The sequence below is a fragment of the Aethina tumida genome, chromosome 2, assembly GCF_024364675.1.
Source record: "Aethina tumida isolate Nest 87 chromosome 2, icAetTumi1.1, whole genome shotgun sequence".
Lineage (NCBI taxonomy): Eukaryota > Metazoa > Arthropoda > Insecta > Coleoptera > Nitidulidae > Aethina > Aethina tumida.
This window is the reverse complement of record NC_065436.1, coordinates 31,731,310-31,748,981: the sequence shown is the minus strand read 5'-3', so window position 1 is coordinate 31,748,981 and position 17,672 is coordinate 31,731,310. Positions and strand designations below refer to the sequence as shown.

The 17,672-nt window shown below is 35.0% G+C and overlaps 7 protein-coding genes and 1 non-coding gene across 9 annotated transcripts; 3 read left to right on the top strand and 5 right to left on the bottom strand.

Moving 5' to 3' along the window:
- Positions 1–58: 58 nt before the first annotated feature.
- On the bottom strand, positions 59–2,288 carry LOC109600442 (tubulin-specific chaperone E). 2 transcript variants are annotated; one of them, XM_020016594.2, is made up of 8 exons: positions 2,168–2,288; positions 1,833–2,039; positions 1,586–1,780; positions 1,312–1,500; positions 871–1,258; positions 687–818; positions 485–638; positions 59–431 (listed from the first exon to the last, which is right to left on the bottom strand). In XM_020016594.2, exons 1-8 carry the CDS (start codon positions 2,179–2,181, stop codon positions 136–138), a joined length of 1,575 nt encoding a protein of 524 aa, XP_019872153.1. In that variant the 5' UTR covers positions 2,182–2,288; the 3' UTR covers positions 59–135. The 2 variants fall into 2 exon arrangements, with proteins under 2 accessions (XP_019872153.1, XP_019872154.1); XM_020016595.2 differs by having other exon boundaries at positions 1,833–2,118; positions 2,168–2,257.
- An 89-nt stretch (positions 2,289–2,377) lies between these two features.
- On the top strand, positions 2,378–5,346 carry LOC109600438 (general transcription and DNA repair factor IIH helicase subunit XPD). The gene is made up of 10 exons (XM_020016589.2): positions 2,378–2,535; positions 2,593–3,181; positions 3,233–3,453; positions 3,504–3,637; positions 3,694–4,223; positions 4,280–4,378; positions 4,434–4,613; positions 4,663–4,839; positions 4,889–5,098; positions 5,156–5,346. The coding sequence occupies exons 1-10, from the start codon at positions 2,531–2,533 to the stop codon at positions 5,288–5,290; spliced, it is 2,280 nt and encodes a 759-aa protein (XP_019872148.1). The 5' UTR covers positions 2,378–2,530; the 3' UTR covers positions 5,291–5,346.
- Positions 5,347–5,371: 25 nt separating this feature from the next.
- LOC109600441 (zinc finger protein 260) lies at positions 5,372–8,017 on the bottom strand. Its single transcript, XM_020016591.2, has 9 exons — positions 7,613–8,017; positions 7,134–7,558; positions 6,926–7,084; positions 6,499–6,868; positions 6,314–6,444; positions 6,098–6,262; positions 5,937–6,044; positions 5,684–5,885; positions 5,372–5,629 (listed from the first exon to the last, which is right to left on the bottom strand). The coding sequence occupies exons 1-9, from the start codon at positions 7,761–7,763 to the stop codon at positions 5,427–5,429; spliced, it is 1,914 nt and encodes a 637-aa protein (XP_019872150.1). The 5' UTR covers positions 7,764–8,017; the 3' UTR covers positions 5,372–5,426.
- A 1,804-nt stretch (positions 8,018–9,821) lies between these two features.
- Positions 9,822–11,002, bottom strand: LOC109600443 (leukocyte receptor cluster member 1 homolog). Its single transcript, XM_020016596.2, has 3 exons — positions 10,836–11,002; positions 10,682–10,781; positions 9,822–10,629 (listed from the first exon to the last, which is right to left on the bottom strand). Exons 1-3 carry the CDS (start codon positions 10,856–10,858, stop codon positions 9,853–9,855), a joined length of 900 nt encoding a protein of 299 aa, XP_019872155.1. The 5' UTR covers positions 10,859–11,002; the 3' UTR covers positions 9,822–9,852.
- A 43-nt stretch (positions 11,003–11,045) lies between these two features.
- LOC109600462 (FAD-linked sulfhydryl oxidase ALR) lies at positions 11,046–11,752 on the top strand. Its single transcript, XM_020016614.2, has 3 exons — positions 11,046–11,182; positions 11,237–11,439; positions 11,491–11,752. Exons 1-3 carry the CDS (start codon positions 11,069–11,071, stop codon positions 11,651–11,653), a joined length of 480 nt encoding a protein of 159 aa, XP_019872173.2. The 5' UTR covers positions 11,046–11,068; the 3' UTR covers positions 11,654–11,752.
- A 240-nt stretch (positions 11,753–11,992) lies between these two features.
- LOC109600460 (uncharacterized) lies at positions 11,993–17,291 on the bottom strand. The gene is made up of 9 exons (XM_020016613.2): positions 16,812–17,291; positions 16,287–16,499; positions 15,112–15,268; positions 14,894–15,059; positions 13,387–13,520; positions 13,166–13,325; positions 12,783–13,111; positions 12,543–12,721; positions 11,993–12,490 (listed from the first exon to the last, which is right to left on the bottom strand). The coding sequence occupies exons 2-9, from the start codon at positions 16,469–16,471 to the stop codon at positions 12,274–12,276; spliced, it is 1,527 nt and encodes a 508-aa protein (XP_019872172.1). The 5' UTR covers positions 16,472–16,499; positions 16,812–17,291; the 3' UTR covers positions 11,993–12,273.
- LOC109600463 (probable small nuclear ribonucleoprotein E) lies at positions 13,609–14,121 on the bottom strand. The gene has a single exon (XM_020016615.2). The coding sequence runs from the start codon at positions 14,032–14,034 to the stop codon at positions 13,753–13,755; it is 282 nt and encodes a 93-aa protein (XP_019872174.1). The 5' UTR covers positions 14,035–14,121; the 3' UTR covers positions 13,609–13,752.
- A 252-nt stretch (positions 17,292–17,543) lies between the features above and the next one.
- On the top strand, positions 17,544–17,617 carry Trnan-guu (transfer RNA asparagine (anticodon GUU)). Its single transcript has one exon. It is a non-coding gene; the product is annotated as a tRNA-Asn (tRNA).
- Positions 17,618–17,672: the final 55 nt, after the last annotated feature.

Here is a 17,672-nt window from a genome sequence, read left to right as displayed (position 1 = left end):
TTTTGAAGTACCGTAATAAAATAAAATACTGAAATTTTCGGTTTAATAAGTACTCATATGATGTTTGTAATATTTATTAAACAAATGTGTATGATATAATAAATAAAATTATCTCTAATTTAAATATCACACGTGTCATATTAAAACTTTAATGATATCCCCTTCTTGGACCGAATAATAACCGAGTTCTTTAACGTCGTCATCCAAATCGACTTCGATTTCGGATTTGGCTCCGCTTATATACTTTAGCCTCGGTCTATCGGACAACTTGAACAGTTTACCGGCCAACATCACCAATTTCTGGACCGCAATTGTTGGTGGCACCTTTTTCAATATTATCCTATCTTCATGAACTAATTTTAACGTGATCAATGAACTTTGCAGGATGTGCGACTGCACCGTTAATTCCGACTCCTCCAGTGAACCATAAGCTGTAAACGACAATTATTTTTAAGCACTCTTAATTTAAATTTAACCGTCTTACTTTGGATGAGCTCCAAATATCTGTTGTGCTCAGAAAGGAAACTCTGCTCATCAGGTGAGCCTTTAACTTTCAGCCATTCCAAGCCGTGTCTCTTTATGTAATCATATTCGGCCCCCCGTCGTTCCTCCGCACTTATCACTCTGCCATTTAATACCTAAGAAATAATAATGAAAATGGATGCAAGTACAAATTAAAAACGGACCTTTAGATTTTTCAAGCGTGCCGTTATCATTTGATCTCTCGTTTCCAAATCAGTTAAGTCCAGAAAGGGATTCCTCATTAACCTGACTTCTTCTAAACAGGGAAGTTTGTCCAGTTCTCCCACAGATTTCCACTGAAATGTTATAACATTTGAAAATATTCTTAAAGCAAAGTTACAAACTCACATTCATTATATCATTGTTGCTTAGATTGATTTTAATCAAGTTTATAAATATGTTGTCTGTTTTATCAATCTCTATGCTCTTTAAATTGATATTTTCCAGGTTGAGCTGCTGTAATGTACCAATGATTGAAAGTTTCATGATCTCAGACCAATGTTCTATACTGTTGCCCTCCAAATCTAACATTTTCAAATTAATGAGGGTGGTGTTTTTGGGGATACATAAGACAGTTATGTCATTATAGGGTACACGCAACTCCTCAACATTTGGGAAAACCGTAGATAATTTCAACACGTCGCTCCACTTTAAATTCATGTAACCACAGATGAGAGTTTTTATATTAGGAAAAATGAAATCAGAATAATTGTCAGGAAGTGTCAAATAATTTTCACTAAAAACCAAAGATATGGTGGTGAATTAACAAAAGCAGTGGTAGATTTATACCTGACATTGATCCAATGTAAATGCTCTAATTGACTGCAAATATCAAAAATGTCTAACCATGAACTCAATAAGTTTTTTGAAATATCCAGCTCTCTGATATTTGGGCACAGATTCTTTAATTCCATTGGGCGGCCAGGTGAATTAACATTTTGCAATCTGAGGTTCACTATTTGTAGTGACTCAAAATTACTGTAAAGTGAGCTCAGATAAATTTACATAACATTAAGATATAATTTTCACAGATTGTTCTAATTAGACTATATAAATTTCATACCTAAGCCTATCAGCAACTTTATCAAAACCAACCAGCTGCAAAAATGGTGCATTTATTGACTTCTGAAAACTCTTCAGTTCTTCTTCATAAATATTACTGTCTTCAGAATTATGATATCTGGACAGTATAGAACTAATTGCTGGCTGTCCAAAATTCACCACCTCCTGCCTCAAACATGAACCAGACTTGGGATGTCTAAATTTCAGAATGTTACAATTTTGAAATTATTATATTATTATCATATTACCTGGTTTCAAAATACTGTACTCCTTTTATCATGCCATTGTGTTTGCCTCTAGTGGGGTCATCCCAATCAATTCCCAACCATTTGCCTGGATATCCTTCCAATGGTCCAATATACTTGATGGAACCATAGTATCCATTTAGCTCTATCCTAGCCCCTATGTGACACTCGGTTTCGCGAATATTAGATTCCGCTACCATTTCAGACGATCTTTAAGGAAAAGAAACAGGCATGTGAGAAGTGTCAGATGTACTTTTTTAAAAAAGTAAGGTGTGTAAGGCCTTTTCCCCTGTTGATTTGTATAATTAGTTGGTTTAATGTTGTGTTATTGTTGTTACCTTTTTGCAGTCATGCAATATACGTTATTTAATTGCTTTTACACAATAATACTGACATACGGCATTGTTCATTGAAAATATTTGTTATTGTTGCCAAGGATTTAGTAGATATATTTACTTTTCAAGGGTTGGTAAGACCGAAGTTACTGGTCATTTGTATTGAATCACAAATATTATATAAATATTTAATAATAAAATAAATGTAGCACAAAATGTCTAAATTTATTGATTTCTTACAATTAAATAATTTTACAATCATTGTTGCCAAGTGCGCAAAAAGAAACGATAACTGCGCATGTGTACATAAAGAGCCGGGTTAACCTATGTTTTTCACACCGCAAATGTAAATAAACTCCAAACAAAATGAAGTAAAACCTAATTAAAATATAAAAAGGTCATGAATAATTACAATTACATCATTTTAGGTTGAGTGTAGACGGCCTAATAGTTTATTTCCCCTACGATTACATATACCCGGAGCAGTATGCCTATATGTGTGAGCTTAAAAAAGCACTGGATGCAAAGGGACATTGTTTGCTGGAAATGCCCTCGGGCACCGGCAAAACGACCACCCTTCTCTCCTTGGTTGTTGCCTACATGTTGGAACATCCCCATGATGTTAGAAAGTTAATATACTGTTCCAGAACGGTGCCAGAAATTGAAAAGGTCATGGAAGAATTGAAAAAGTTGTTGCTGTATTATGAACAGCAGGATGGACAGTACCCTAGTTTGATTGGTTTGGTCTTGTCATCCAGGAAAAACATGTGCATACATCCAGAAGTGAGTACAGAGAAGGAAGGTAAAATTGTGGATGGGAAGTGCCATGCATTAACTGCTAGTTATATTCGAGAAAGACACAACTATGATGACACCACTCCAGTTTGCCAGTATTATGAGGGTTTTAATATGGATGGAAAAGAGAGTACAATTCCTTATGGTGTGTACAATTTAGATGATCTGAAACAGTATGGAAAAGATAGAAATTGGTGTCCATATTTTACTGCTAGATTTGCTGTAAGATTGCTTCTATTATGTTTGGGATGTTACTAAAAGTTGTTGTTGTAGATTACATATGCTAATATTGTTGTGTACAGTTATCATTATTTGTTGGATCCAAAAATTGCTGATGTGGTGTCTAAGGCATTGGCTAGAGAGTCTGTGGTGATCTTTGATGAAGCACACAACATTGATAATGTCTGCATTGATTCAATGAGTGTAAAGATACACAGAAGAACCATAGAAAAGGCTACAGCTAACATACAACTTCTGGAGAAAACTGTAGCAGAGTTAGTTAAATTATAACACATTTTTAAGTTTATTTTATAAATACTTTTAGGATGAGGGAAGATGATCACAAAAAACTTCAGGAAGAGTACCAAAGACTAGTTGAAGGCTTAAGGGATGCTAGTGTGGCAAGAGAAACTGACGTTATTTTGTCAAATCCTATACTACCAGATGAAATTTTGGAAGGTAACATATTTAATTTTAAACTGTAAAATATACTACTACAACAATAATTATTTCAGAGGCTGTTCCGGGAAATATTCGTAACGCGGAGCATTTCATAAGTTTTCTGAAAAGATTCGTCGAATACATCAAAACAAGACTGAGGGTGCAACACGTCGTGCAAGAGTCGCCTGTAGGTTTTCTTAAAGACGTACAAAACAAGGTTTGCATAGAACGGAAGCCGTTGAGGTTTTGTGCGGAAAGGCTGGCGTCGCTTCTGAGGACGTTGGAAATTTCAGATCTCACCGACTTCAGTCCGATAATATTGATCACGCATCTGGCGACGTTGGTCTCCACTTATACCAAAGGTTTCACCATTATTGTGGAACCATTTGAGGATAAAGCACCAACTGTGTCAAATCCCATTTTACACTTTGTTTGTTTAGATTCTTCCATTGCAATAAAACCTGTGTTTGATAGATTTCAGACTGTTGTGATAACTTCTGGTACGTTGTCGCCATTGGATATGTATCCAAAAATTTTAAACTTCCATCCTGTAATAATGTCCTCTTTTACCATGACCTTAGCCAGACCCTGTCTTTTACCTATGGTAATATTGAAGTCAGTGCTAATGCTGAGCACAATATTATATTGACTTAATTTTAGATTGTCTCTAAAGGTAATGATCAGGTAGCAATTTCCTCCAAATTTGAAACCAGAGAAGACAACGCCGTGATAAGAAATTATGGCCAACTTTTAGTAGAAGTAAGATATAAATAGTTTAATGAAAGCTTATTTTATACTTTAATTTTTTTAATAGGTGGCCGCAAATGTACCTGACGGAGTCGTGTGTTTTTTCACTTCCTATCTTTACCTGGAATCTGTGGTAGCTAGTTGGTATGATCAAGGAGTAATAGACAGCATACAACGTTATAAATTGCTATTCATTGAAACACAAGATTCTGCCGAGACCAGTTTCGCCCTTATGTATTACATAAAGGTACCATAATAGAAATATTTATGTACTTTTCTATATCTATTCTTATTAGGCTTGCGAATCTGGCAGAGGTGCTGTCCTGCTCTCAGTTGCAAGAGGTAAAGTATCTGAGGGAGTGGACTTTGATCATCATTTGGGCAGAGCTGTGCTTATGTTCGGTATACCTTACGTGTATACGCAGTCTAGAATACTTAAGGCCAGATTGGATTACCTCAGGGATCAGTTTCAAGTAAGTGATTTTTAAAATATCGACTTAGTTGTGACCTATTATTGTTTAGATCAAAGAAAATGATTTTTTGACCTTCGATGCAATGAGGCATGCCGCGCAGTGCGTGGGGAGGGCCATCAGAGGAAAAACGGATTATGGTATTATGATATTCGCCGATAAGCGGTTTTCTAGGTCAGATAAGCGGTCCAAGTTACCCAAATGGATACAAGAACATTTGAAGGACTCGTTATGTAATTTGTCGACGGAAGAAGCAGTGCAGGTACAAAAAAGCGAACTTAATTTCAATTGACTTGTATTAATTAATGTCTTTAAACAGATGGCGAAGCGATGGTTACGACAAATGGCTCAACCATTTACAAGAGAAGACCAACTGGGTGTGTCATTGTTAACACTAGAACAATTGGAGAATTTGGAATCTGAAAAGATTCAAGCTCAAGCTCAACAAAACTAATGTTTTTTATGTTTTGTATAACTTTTTCAACTGTTAATAAATATATTTTTAGATAACTGTTGTTTTAATGAGATACAGACATATTAAAAAATATCTTTTATTGGTAAACGTATCCAAAAACGATTAAAAATAATCTTTACGACACCTCCAGTTGCAGCTCTAAGCCAGCAGGTATCGTTATACCACCCGTATCAATAGTATCGTCGGTGTTTTCCATATTTAGAAAGCAATTCTGAGTTTCATCGTCCTCGATATCGAGAGTCTTGTTTTCATCAGTTGAAACAATTTTTACCACGTTATTAGGCGTAATTCCAGAAGTCGTAGCGACCGCAATGCTTTCTGAAATGAAATTAGTTATCTAATAAATTATACAATAGTTAATAATCTTGATACCTTCACCATGTTGTGATTTAGCAAGTTCAACTTCATGGCACTTCAAATGCGATGAAAAACATGTTTGGTTTATTGTTGAATAATTACAATATGTGCATTTTAAAAATCCACTTTTGCCTGGATGTTTGCTGCTTAGGTGACTTTTGTAAGCTGAACTTTGAATGGATGTGTATTCACAATGAGGGCATGCATATTTGACGTCCTAAAATAACAAATTAAATGCGAGGAATTTGAAAATATGATAACAAATTACTCCAAAGTGACGCATGATGTGGCGCCTCAGCGAATTGTGATCACCAGTTTTGTAATCGCAATGATTGCAGTGATGTGGTTTAGCTCCAGTGTGTTGCCTTAAATGTAACTGAAAATTAATATATTTTATAAATACATATTACATTCAATTATGTTTTATACCTGCAACATTTCTTTTCTTGCCGTTTTATGTCCACATATATTACAAATAAAAGGTTTAAACTTCTCATGTACATACAAGACATGCTTCCTGTAGGACTTAGAGTTAGCAAAGAATCTATCACATATTTCACATCTTTTCATTGATGACCAATTTGGCAGTTTGACCTGAAATGAACTATAAGTATTCCAGATTGAAAAACTTACTTCTTTACATACATTTCCTTCATTTTTTTTGTGTGAAACTTCATGATTGATCAACTGAGTTATTTGTTTAAATGCTTTTCCACATTCACTACACAAAAATGGCCTTTCATCATTATGTATTGCCATGTGCTTCAACAAGTGTTCTAAAAACCAATCATAATTTATCAAACCATATGTGTATGTATGTAATAGTATACCAGCATTGGTGGACTTAAATTCATTGCACATAGGACAAGTAAATAAACCCAAATCGATTTTGTGACATTTCCACAAGTGATTGCTGCATATTCTCCAAATGGAGAATTTCTCCTTGCATTCTGGACAGCTAAATTGTGATCTGTTACCGTTTACGTGACATTCTTCATGTCGCTTTCTCAGTTCATCTTTGGCAAATCTTGAATGGCAGCCTCTAATTGAACACTTTATTCTTCTGAGCGCTTTTTGTTGGCGTTTAATTAACGATTGCGATAGACTTCTAACAGATTTTTCACCATCTGTTTTGTCTTCAGAGTCTTTATTCTCATCAGTCTGACTAGAGTTTTTTTCTTTAGATTCCAAATCGTGATCCTAAAATTGTATTTGAAATTGTTTTATGCTTAAAATTAATTTTAAAAATTGGCTTACCTTTATCATATGGTTTTTTAATTGTTCCTTATCTGGATAACTATTCTTGCACACACTACAAAGAAACATAGTCTTTTTATTATCATTTTTATTTATATTAAGGATAGAAGTCATCTTAGTGATGGGTTTTATAATTACTTTCTTTTCAGGGACTTTTATCTAAAAATAAATTATTGTGAATCAAAATTTATATCATAAATCATCTTACAATTTCCGGATGTTTGTCCCAGACGTGAATTTTCATGTCATTTGCAGTTTCACAAAGAAAACCACAAGTTTTGCATTTTAGTGCAGATATTTCAGTATAAAAATCTTTGTAGTTAACTTCCTTTGATTTCTTTGGTTCTTCTACTTTTGTTGGAGATTCTTTAATAAGGAGCAATGACACACCTTTATCATCAACAAAGTGTATCAGATTACTAGTTTGTTTAGCATTCTCAGTTTGCACAAAAGGAACAGTAATATATGTTGTGTTATCTGCCTGTTTGACAATCCTAAGATTATTTCCATCAGTAATATTGTTATCATCAATTTGTAAAAAGACATCATTGGATAATAATTCATTTGTTGCTATATTTTGTACAGTCATCGGTTCATCACATAACATTTCTTGATGTTGTACATTTGTATTTTCTGCAAATATATTATTGTGTTAGTTGATTGTCATTTAAAATAAGTAGGTCTTACCTTCAGTGACTAAAGTGTTGCTTAGTAGTACTGGAAAAGCATCACTCCTCCAGTCTAATATTTGTGAGAAGTGATCTTCTGTCCCATTAAGCAAGAAACCATTTGGTTCTTCACTGAGAAGATATGTTTCCGAATAATTTTCCGGTTCCATTGTATTAAATAAACTTTAGTTTGGATAATTTGTCAGTGTCCGTATAGGTTATGATCGGTAATTGCGGTAAAAACATGATTTTATGGGTCTTTACAATACTTTGGGTGTCTGTTTATGTGAATGGCTAAATAACCTTTAGAAAAGGTAATAGTTGGTGCAAGTCATTCATATTTAAAAAACAAACGCCAATTGTAAGTCGATCGTTAATTTATCAAAACAACACTGTTGCCAACCTTATTTCTGATTATAATTTAAATTTAAAAAACATAAATTTACATTTGGCATTTCGTTAAGGTTCTGTTGTTTCTTATGTAAATTAAAATTGGCAGTTATAGAGACTGCCGATAGAAGTAAAAACTTCTTTTTGAAATTTCATACTGATAAAATTATCAACATCAATATGGTTATCACATCTATGGATACTCCCAGCAACAATTATATGCATGTTTATGTGTTTTTTTATTATTCAAATATATTACGGGCTGTACAAAATCATGACAAAATATAAATACAATTTTAATTAATATACAATCATATTATTTATGGACAGTATTTGTATTTACTTAATTTTTTTTTACTTGATTTATAACATTATTTTAATTATTTGCATCATTGTCGTCATTAATTTCAACAATACTTAGACTTTTTGTACTTTCAATTATTTCATTTTGTTCTAAATAGATACAATAGGCATATAGTAACTAAAGAAATGAAAATGTTTGATTCTTCTAAGTATCGCGTAAAAACGGAATCGATGTCATTTTATATTTTGTAATACTGAGTTTTCGATCATCGGACATGGCCATTCAAATAACAATCAAACAAACACATAGAGATGGAAATAACGGTTCCACAAAAATCGCCCGCTCCACGAAAATACCGCGACAAAATAACGTTATTTTGTGGAGCGTTATTTTTATAACTATATCGTCTCCGAATTCGACAGCATAACACGATGAGTAATCGCGAGTCGCGACAATGCGATCCGCGATGGTAAACGTTGTTCCGTTCCTTGGTATCTCAGCGATACCGAATGACTTGTTTCATAAATTTTTATATAAAATATATTAAACCAAAGATCTAATCTAAAACTGTGTTTAGATAAGGGCATTTACAGATTTTGAAAAAATCGCCTTCGAGACTTAATTAATGAATGGCCTCTAAGAGTGTGATTTATTTGTATAATATAAACAACACTTGGAAGTATTTTGGGCCTAGGAACTTTTAAAACGTAATTTTTTGTTGACTTGACTTTGATCAGAAGTGTGCAATAAAACGAAAGAAACAATGAGCAATGTAAATACAGTTTAAATTGTAATCAAAACTTATAAATTCATAAGTAATGTTTAGTTTTTGTTATGTATTTTATTATTTTTAATTAATTTCTTAATTATTTTTTTTTTGAATAAATTTATTTGTTGAGTCATTGAGTTCTTTTATATTAGTAAATAAAATAATTTAATTTACAAAAAATGTTCATTTTTTCATACCATGAACTATGATGAACCTATAATTCAATATGTTTTGTTTGAATTTATTACTTTATGAATGTATTTTTATACCGCGAAGTACGAAACGGAACGGTCCGGAACGCGAATCGCGATACTGTAACGATAACGAATTAAAACTGTCGCGATTTGACTACGCTCGTTCGCGACAGCGATTTAGGCAGTCGCCTCGTTCCTCAGTAACTAGTTATTTCGTCGCTAGGAGCGCGACTAAACCGTTCCTCAAAAATACTGATCCAAAATCGCGACACATCTCTACAAACACACTTATCAACAATGCACAATATATACACATTGAACTTTTCACAAAATTCATTCAATTTCATTTATAAGATATACAAGTACTGTACGTCAGCTGTATCGTTGCAAATATACTGCTATAAGCAAAAGTATCTAAGGCGCTCAACACACTGCGCGTGCGTCACTATCAACACTATTCCCTGTTTGCTAAACAAAGTTTGAACAATTGATAAACGAGCATGTCGGTGACGCGAACCCATAAGATATTCCCATACCAAAAAGTGCCAAAAACGGCTAAAGAAGTACTCACTTCAATATTAAAACAACATTATTATTATCAATTAATTATAATTTTGTTTGGCTATTTCAGGATTAAACTGTGAATTATATTTTTGTTTTTGAGTCTGTTGGGCAGGTTTGTTTTCTTTCACTTTTTCACCATTTATCTTTTTAAACAAAAGTTCTGCTCTCATTCTTTCTTCTCTTTCCCGTTTCAACCTTTCCATCCTGAGTATTTCCAATTTGGCTTTCTTCAATCTTTCTTCCTCTGAATCATAGTCTTCACTTGGATTCTCTTTGTGTTTTTTTCGTTTTTTGTGTTTCTTATGTTTATGTTTAGACTTTTTCTTTGATTTTTCCTCACTGCTCACACTTTCACTTCTTTGTCTCCTGTATGACGTTTTGCTTTGGTCTTTACTGCTCTGAACAAGACTGGTATAATTAGAGACACTCTGTGTCATTTTCTTTCCTAATTCTATGTATTTATTCATCTTGACTAAAGGATCCTCCCTAATTTTGCTTTTCATGTTTACTTCACTTGTTTCAGTTCTGTCTGGTAAGACTTCATACCAGCTCTTTTTACCCAAAGCTTCATTAGTGTCCTGTCCAAGGTATGTCAAGTAACCAATTTGTTTTTCATATTTCTCCCTTTCTTCTGTCTTCTCCTTTTCATGTTCCTTATTAACTCTTTTTTCTTCTGCAGTTCCCTCTTCAACATCTTGAAACAAATTGATGTGTTCCTCTTGTTGGTCTTTGGCATTGTCAAGTGGGATGAAGTCCTTATATCCTGTTGTGGCCCTGGATCTTTGCAAGAGCAATTCTCTCCTTGCTTCTTTTTCCTTAAATGTACAATTTCAGCTTAAATGACTTTTACAAAAATTAATACCTTACAGCTAATCTTATTCGGTCTTGTTTTGCTTGTTCCTCTTCTGCAGCTTTCGCTTCATCACGGCGGACTCGGGCAATGTTATCTCTGTTACGCACGTGCCACCTAGAAGTATTTTATTTGTAGTAGTTAATTGTGATTAGTTAATTATCTTTTTACCTTTTCTTCGGGAGGATATTCATGATTTGTTTTCAATATCACTGTTGACGTTTATCAGACAATGTTGCCAACCAGTTGTCATACACAGAACACCTATGTCACATACGTGATTTTGGCACCATTGCCCCAAAAAAATTTCTAGAATTATCATATGTCAATATTTTCAAATTGAAGAAGTAATACAATTTAAGGTTAGGTAATAAGATTAACATGAATTTATAAAACTCTGTGATATGTCCCGACACTCAACTCCTTTAGATGCTGAACCATGCCGATCGTGTGTCAGCTTCTCGGATTACCTCAAACAGACCAAGAAAAAAATAAAACAGGATCTCGCTTCAGGGGAGGTACATCTGCATTTTTGTTAGTTATCGTTTGCGTAATCGTCGTATTTGTTTTAGACTGTTCAGGAAATTCCAACTAGAAATGATTGTCCGCTGGATAAAGACGAATTGGGAAGTAAAACATGGGGCTTGCTGCACACAATGGCAGCAAGGTATCCTGAAAAACCTTCAGAGAAGCAACAAGATGATATGAGGACGTTTTTTAAAGTGTTTTCTCAGTTTTATCCCTGTGATCACTGTGCAGAAGATTTTAGAAAAGAGTAGGCCTTATTCTAATTATTATTGATGTAATATTACACAATTGGTTTTAGTTTGAAGTCAGACCCTCCTAGAACTGAATCACAAGAAGCTTTAAGTCAGTGGTTGTGTAAAATGCACAACAAAGTCAATGTTAAAACTGGAAAAGATGTATTTGATTGTTCTAAAATTAATGAAAGATGGAGAGATGGTTGGCTTGATGGATCATGTGGATAGATTTTATCTGGTAATTGTTGTATATTTAAGCTATATTGTTATTATTTATCATAGCATTTAATAACTTTTACACTACCATTAATAAAAGGTCTAAGAAGATGTGGAATTTTCTTTAAATTTACCCATTCAAAATATTATAGATTGGATTAAAAAAATCTTAAAAAAATTTGAATACTTGTCCATGTTACTGTTGCAGTTAATGGATACAAAGGAACAGGAAGATGGAAGAAAGTGGTCCAGACTTGGTGACAACTCGAGAGTAAAACGTTTCTCAAGGCAAAAACTGTTATTAATTATTGTGTTTTGTCATATTAACTCAAGTATCAATAAAAGGCGACATAAAAATACAATTTTTAATTTGCACTTCAAAGGGGTATAAAAATACTATTGATAATAAATCTTAGATGTTACATAATCAGTCCTAGTGATGTTGCAATAACTGACTTTTTTACTGATACAGTTACTGAAACACACACATAAAAATTAACACTACAGTAGATCTATTATTTTCTAAAATCTAAAATAAAATTAATATATCAAGAATATAATGAATTAAAATACTGTAATAAAATTGGCACTTAAATTATTGCAAAAATGATTGCTAATACTAAAAAAATAAGTCACTGATATCGTTCATTCTTAGATATCTTAGAAGACGCATTGACAGGAGTAAAAACTTCGTAATCAGTCACTGTGAAATTATAATCACCCATAAGAATTGATGGTGAAGCCCCCTCACCGTCATAAGTGTGCGGCAAGTTCGAGTAACTATCCATGTTACTGTTGCAATTACTGGAAATTAAAAGATCGGCACCGGCGCCAAAAATTGGACCAGAACTAAAAAAGTAGATAATTAGTAAAAAATTACGTGATCCAATTAAAATCTTACTCTGGGTGGTAACAAATAGCAAATGGTTTTTTGATTAGATGAAACTGTGTAGGTGGCAAGTCTTGATGATTGTATAGGGTGAAAAGGAACGCTCTCTCAGATAAAACATAATAACTTTTGCCTTGAGGTCTGCCCCAAGCGACATCGCTGAATCCTCCACATATCTCTCCTCTTTGTCCCTAAAACAACAATAAATACAATTATTTAGTTAATTAATTTGTTATTTTGAATAAAACCTACTGTGACAATCACATAAGTAGGCGAAACCCCGTCGCAGTGCCTGTGAAACGATGAAGCGGAGTACCCGTGACTGCTAGCTCTGTATACGAGCCTCCAGGTTTGTTTGGCGTTTCCATACCAGGCATTTAAGATCCTTTGGTAGTGACTCTTGTCCTGGCCTAGGATAATGGAACCAGGGAACAAGCGTGGTGATATTCTAGGCCGCAGACGCTGGTCCTCCGCACCCTCCGGATACTTGCTCGGCAGGGCGGCGTGCCGGTATCTCTCTAGGCTCAGCTCCATGGGCACTGCGCCAGTTGGTTCCACTTCTTCGGCGAATACCTGACTGTCTATAATGGTACTAAGGTTTAATTTTGTTATACTACATAAATAGAAATATTTACCAATGAGAAGTAGTCGGACATGGTTGATAACATAAGAGAGATGTTGACAGACTCTTGCTCTTTCCTCTTCAGTCCAGTGTGCAGTTGGCTGGGTAACACCAGCTTGGTACTTTGCCCAGTTTAGGACTGCACGCCATACATCTTCTTCTTCCAGACAAAGCTGTGTGAACATTATTAAGTTTATTTTAACAGTCATTGACATTATGTATAAAGGAACTTACATAATCTGATGATATTAACTTAATAACAGCTTCTTTTGGAAGTGACAAAAATGAATTTGTCCTTACACATTCCACTGCATTCTCCCCTATGTAACTTACACATCTCTCTACAAAACCTGCTGCTGCTTTACCACCTATTTAAAAATAACAAATTAAAATACAAAAATATTAAGCAAAGCAAAGGAAGAAGCTTAAGTAAACTGTAAAAATAAAACAAACATATCTTAGAAAATATTTATTTAACTTAACGGTATCCAATTTGTTGTAAAAAAACAACTTAATTCCGTCCATTCACATTTGCACTTAAATTAAGAAAATAATTCACAGTCCATGGTTAAGTTTAAGAAAACAATGAGGTTAGTTTCATCAATTGGAGGCATCAGGTACATTTTGTATCAATGTAATGTTGTCGCCTTTAAGCATTATTCTACCCAGCTGTCTTCTATTCTTCGTTTTCATGTAATACTCCTCTGCGTCGTCCAAAACCAAATTCATGTACTCATCGAATCCGACAATGTGACCCTCGATTCTGAGATTCACGTTCTCATAAAGCCACACCTGCACTCTGGACCTGTTTTGGAGGTATCTGAAGATCAGGTTGATCGGTTGGACCATCACCTTTTGCACTTTCTGCGGTTTGTAGGCCATTTTTTGGCGTATTTGTGGAACAATTTGCACCCGGTAAACAACAACGTTCGAAAACGCTAAGAGTGACAGGAAAAAGACGCCGACGCGATATCACTAAGGTTATGTTGGCGACATTGCACGCGCAAGCGCCATCTCACGCACGCGAACCGAACCGGCCGTAAAATTATCTTCACAGGAATCTGAGTTTTCCAGTATACGAGTGGGTAATGACATTCATAATTTCAGTGTAACATGTAAATATTGAACAGCAAGTAATTAACTTCTTTTACAAATTTTGAATGAGATACTACTCATTTTTGAAGAGACAAAAAGTATGAAAAATTATTATGAGTATAATTAAGTGAATTTGATTGAAAATGAATATTTGAAAAATGATCATCAAACATTGAAACCTTCAATTTTTAAAATTGAATTGAGACAAAAATGGTAATATGTTAGTGTTAAAGTTTTTAAGAAGTTAATAAATAAAAAAATATTTTTGTTTGTAATTACCAACTAGTCAATTTAAAATTTAATTTATAATATATGCTATTTTAATTAGATGTTAACTGTTTTTTTAAGACAGATAGTTGTGAATGTGAAAACAAAATTTATATGAAATTACCCACAACCTACACTGTGACCCATTTGAATGCGTGACATCCTTATATTCATGATTCTGTAGAATAATTAAAAATTATATTTTTATTGAGATTTTTTGTTTTGTTTTAGGCCAAAATACGTGATATATTTTTATTGTTTAGAATTGAAAAAGAGTTTGTTAAACTCTAAAACTCAACTAAAATATAAATTTTATGGGGGTGTCTCGCTTTCAAATGGGCCACTCTGTACATTGGACAAAATCAGAATGGATAAATACCTGGAGATCTGTCTTGGATGTCCATCGCAGAGGCAAGAAAAGTGCACGCTGACGGCACAGAAAGCGTCGACGTGACGTGATCCTCACAGGCGTTCCTCAATTCGTCCACCCCCAATTCTTGCGCCAGGGCCAACATTTCGAATACCCCACTATCCTGCAATAGAATCTAAAAACCACCCGTAAATAAAAAATCCAAAAAAATAATTAAAATCCAGTACTTTTCCTGTGTACACGTAAAGTAGAAACTGCTTGAAAGTTTCAGGGGGTGCTTGGGGCAGTCGTACTGGCGTCGGGGTACCAGGAGGCGATGGCGACACCGTGCAGCCCGGAATCCTACATACTTCGCCGCGTTTCGCCGTTTGGAAGCTTTTGCATCTGGAAAACCGGTTGTTTATTTTAGGTGAGGTTCGCCGGAAATCGGGGTGCAATTTAATCGACTGGAGTGTCAATTGCTCCGGGCGAATGGGGTCGGAAATTAATTTGGCGCTTTGTACCGAGGGAAAAACGTGGAGAGTAATAATAAATGGAAATCGGATCTCTGTTATTAAGATGATGTTGTTGGTCTTTATTTGGTTTGGAAGAAAAAAATAATAATGGAAATTAACTGCCAGTTTTTAAGTATGATTTGAAGGAAATCTGTTGTCGACCGGAAGCAAAATACTTGTGCACGTTTTCGAGACCTAAAGTAGACACTAATTAAAGGCATAAACATAAAATAAAAATCCTCCATTAAAACTCGGCTAATAAGAGGTAAAGAGCCGTGTCGTGCTGTGCGGAACCTGAAAAACATTTCATCGGAAAACTTATATGCATACGACGTAGAACAATGCAGACGCGGTCTTTGTGGAAAACGTGCCCGCTGAAAAGCGGGAAACGATTCCATTAGCGACATTCATTGCGTTTCTTTTATGCGAAGCCGCCTGAAACTCTTTCAGGTATGCATGTATGGATATGTGATCACGAGTGTGCCGGTCTGCGGGCTCATATGCGTTAGATCAAAGTGAAGTTTTAGGAAGATATCCAATTAGACATCAAGAGCCGTTGAAATTGTGGAGGAGTCTTATTATTAGCGTCGTTATGGCTGGGAACACTGAAGAAGCAATAAACTGGAGAGTGGATCGAAACAAAGCCTTGTTGCAACTTTGATGTTCTAATGAAATGTGCGTGCTCCGTCGTCAGACTCAACCTGGCTTCTTCTGTTGCGACAATTGTTCCTTTTAATTTTATCAGCTTGATTATTATACTCTGGCGTTTTATCAAGTGTCAGATAACGAAGGAAACTAATTTCGTCTCTTAGGAAACTGTCTTAATGTAAGTTACACTAAATTTTAATTCAGATTTACCAGAAACATTACAGTAAGACTGAACTGAAGGCAGATTTATTGTAAGTTACCTTGCCATCAGGATTACACGGTGGGCAAAGACGCGTTCCTCCTCACGGCCTAAGATGAAGACGATGTCTGCGGAATCGGTGTCCTCAGACAGCCGTTCCAGATCGTCAAGGAGTCTGGGCACTCCGGCGAGGGCTTTATCCGCGGGCAGACCGGCAGTGCTCAGCCCGCCCACTCTCGACCCCATCCTCCAACTTTTCTTTAACCCCCCGCACCTGGAAAATCAAAAATATTAATATTTAATACAATTAAAACATTCATGTAATACCGCTATACGACGAAAAAGAATGATAAAGGAGTTAAACCCTTTGAGTGTTGGCATTAGAAAACAGGTAAAAATTTTTTTCGACAGGTGGCAAGGTACCACTTAACAGGGTCCCAAAATTTCGAAAATTTCCAAGCTTGCTGCTGCTAGTGTCGACTTTCCGATTCATTTACGACTCCTCTAATTATTTATATAGGTCAGTATTGTTGTTATTTACAACAGTTGTGCGCAATCTCTAATCGGCCAAAAGCTTGGTACTTACCAATCGGACGTTCTTCCTTTAATTTTAAGAAAGGCGCTAATTTTGCCGCACAACAACCACACACAACCCTTTAAACTTTCAACACTTCCAACTAAAACGATTTCCGTGTGCTTCAAAACACGAACGACGACAGGAAAATTGGAAAGAACTCGGTTTGGCTTTTGTAACGTAAACAAACGGACACACGGACAAGTGACGAGATGCTGCGTGGGGACCAGGTAAAATTATCTTCAGGTACAATCCGTAAAGTGGAAGCGGCGTAGACGCCGCGAAACAGTTTAGTGCCCTCGACGTTGCCAAATGTTTTGGACTTCTTCGTTGACCCCGAGATCCGGTTCACCACGCGGAATAAATCATTGGTGTTATTTCTCTATTACGGTTTAAATACGGGCGACATTTTTGGAAAATGATTCATGTCGGCCTGTGGTGAATTCGTAGGGGACAAGAAGTATTTGGGCGAAACTTGAAAAAATCGTTTGAAAAAGGTTTCAAGTTTTGTGTCTACAGGATGGACAATTTTTATGTTATTTTCATCTATTATAAATTAATAACTAAACATAAGTATGTGTATATGTTTTTTGTTCAATAAATATAAAACTAAAAGTAATGAAAAATTTAGTTCTAATCAAATATTTATATATTATATTATTATTAATTTTATAAAATCATTATAATTTTGGTGGTGTAATTAGATAAAGAATGTGAAAAGATGTTATGAGTAATGTTAACATCGCCTCCGTGGCGCAATTGGCTAGCGCGTTCGGCTGTTAACCGAAAGGTTGGTGGTTCGAGCCCACCCGGGGGCGTCATCTTTTTTGCATTTTTTTAAAATTTAAATAATAAAAAGTTTTAAAATTATTT

Bases quoted from the DNA above. Each gene is read 5' to 3' on its own strand.
- LOC109600442 (XM_020016594.2), bottom strand. The intron at 1,781-1,832 runs GTAATATGATAA...TCTGAAATTTAG, and splicing joins GTACAGTATTTTGAAACCAG to ACATCCCAAGTCTGGTTCAT. The intron at 819-870 runs GTGAGTTTGTAA...ATAACATTTCAG, and splicing joins GCAACAATGATATAATGAAT to TGGAAATCTGTGGGAGAACT.
- LOC109600438 (XM_020016589.2), top strand. The intron at 3,454-3,503 runs GTTAGTTAAATT...AAATACTTTTAG, and splicing joins CTGGAGAAAACTGTAGCAGA to GATGAGGGAAGATGATCACA. The intron at 5,099-5,155 runs GTACAAAAAAGC...GTCTTTAAACAG, and splicing joins CGACGGAAGAAGCAGTGCAG to ATGGCGAAGCGATGGTTACG.
- LOC109600441 (XM_020016591.2), bottom strand. From the start codon at position 7,763: ATGGAACCGGAAAATTATTCGGAAACATATCTTCTCAGTGAAGAACCA. The intron at 7,559-7,612 runs GTAAGACCTACT...ATATATTTGCAG, and splicing joins CAACACTTTAGTCACTGAAG to AAAATACAAATGTACAACAT. The intron at 6,869-6,925 runs GTAAGCCAATTT...ATACAATTTTAG, and splicing joins TAAAAAACCATATGATAAAG to GATCACGATTTGGAATCTAA.
- LOC109600443 (XM_020016596.2), bottom strand. From the start codon at position 10,858: ATGAATATCCTCCCGAAGAAAAG. The intron at 10,782-10,835 runs GTAAAAAGATAA...AAATACTTCTAG, and splicing joins AATATCCTCCCGAAGAAAAG to GTGGCACGTGCGTAACAGAG. The intron at 10,630-10,681 runs GTAAGGTATTAA...TGTACATTTAAG, and splicing joins AAGACCGAATAAGATTAGCT to GAAAAAGAAGCAAGGAGAGA.
- LOC109600462 (XM_020016614.2), top strand. From the start codon at position 11,069: ATGTCCCGACACTCAACTCCTTTAGATGCTGAACCATGCCGATCGTGT. The intron at 11,183-11,236 runs GTACATCTGCAT...TATTTGTTTTAG, and splicing joins AGGATCTCGCTTCAGGGGAG to ACTGTTCAGGAAATTCCAAC. The intron at 11,440-11,490 runs GTAGGCCTTATT...AATTGGTTTTAG, and splicing joins GCAGAAGATTTTAGAAAAGA to TTTGAAGTCAGACCCTCCTA.
- LOC109600463 (XM_020016615.2), bottom strand. From the start codon at position 14,034: ATGGCCTACAAACCGCAGAAAGTGCAAAAGGTGATGGTCCAACCGATC.
- LOC109600460 (XM_020016613.2), bottom strand. From the start codon at position 16,471: ATGGGGTCGAGAGTGGGCGGGCTGAGCACTGCCGGTCTGCCCGCGGAT. The intron at 13,112-13,165 runs GTAAATATTTCT...GTACCATTATAG, and splicing joins TGTCCGACTACTTCTCATTG to ACAGTCAGGTATTCGCCGAA. The intron at 12,722-12,782 runs GTAGGTTTTATT...TTGTTGTTTTAG, and splicing joins CTACTTATGTGATTGTCACA to GGACAAAGAGGAGAGATATG.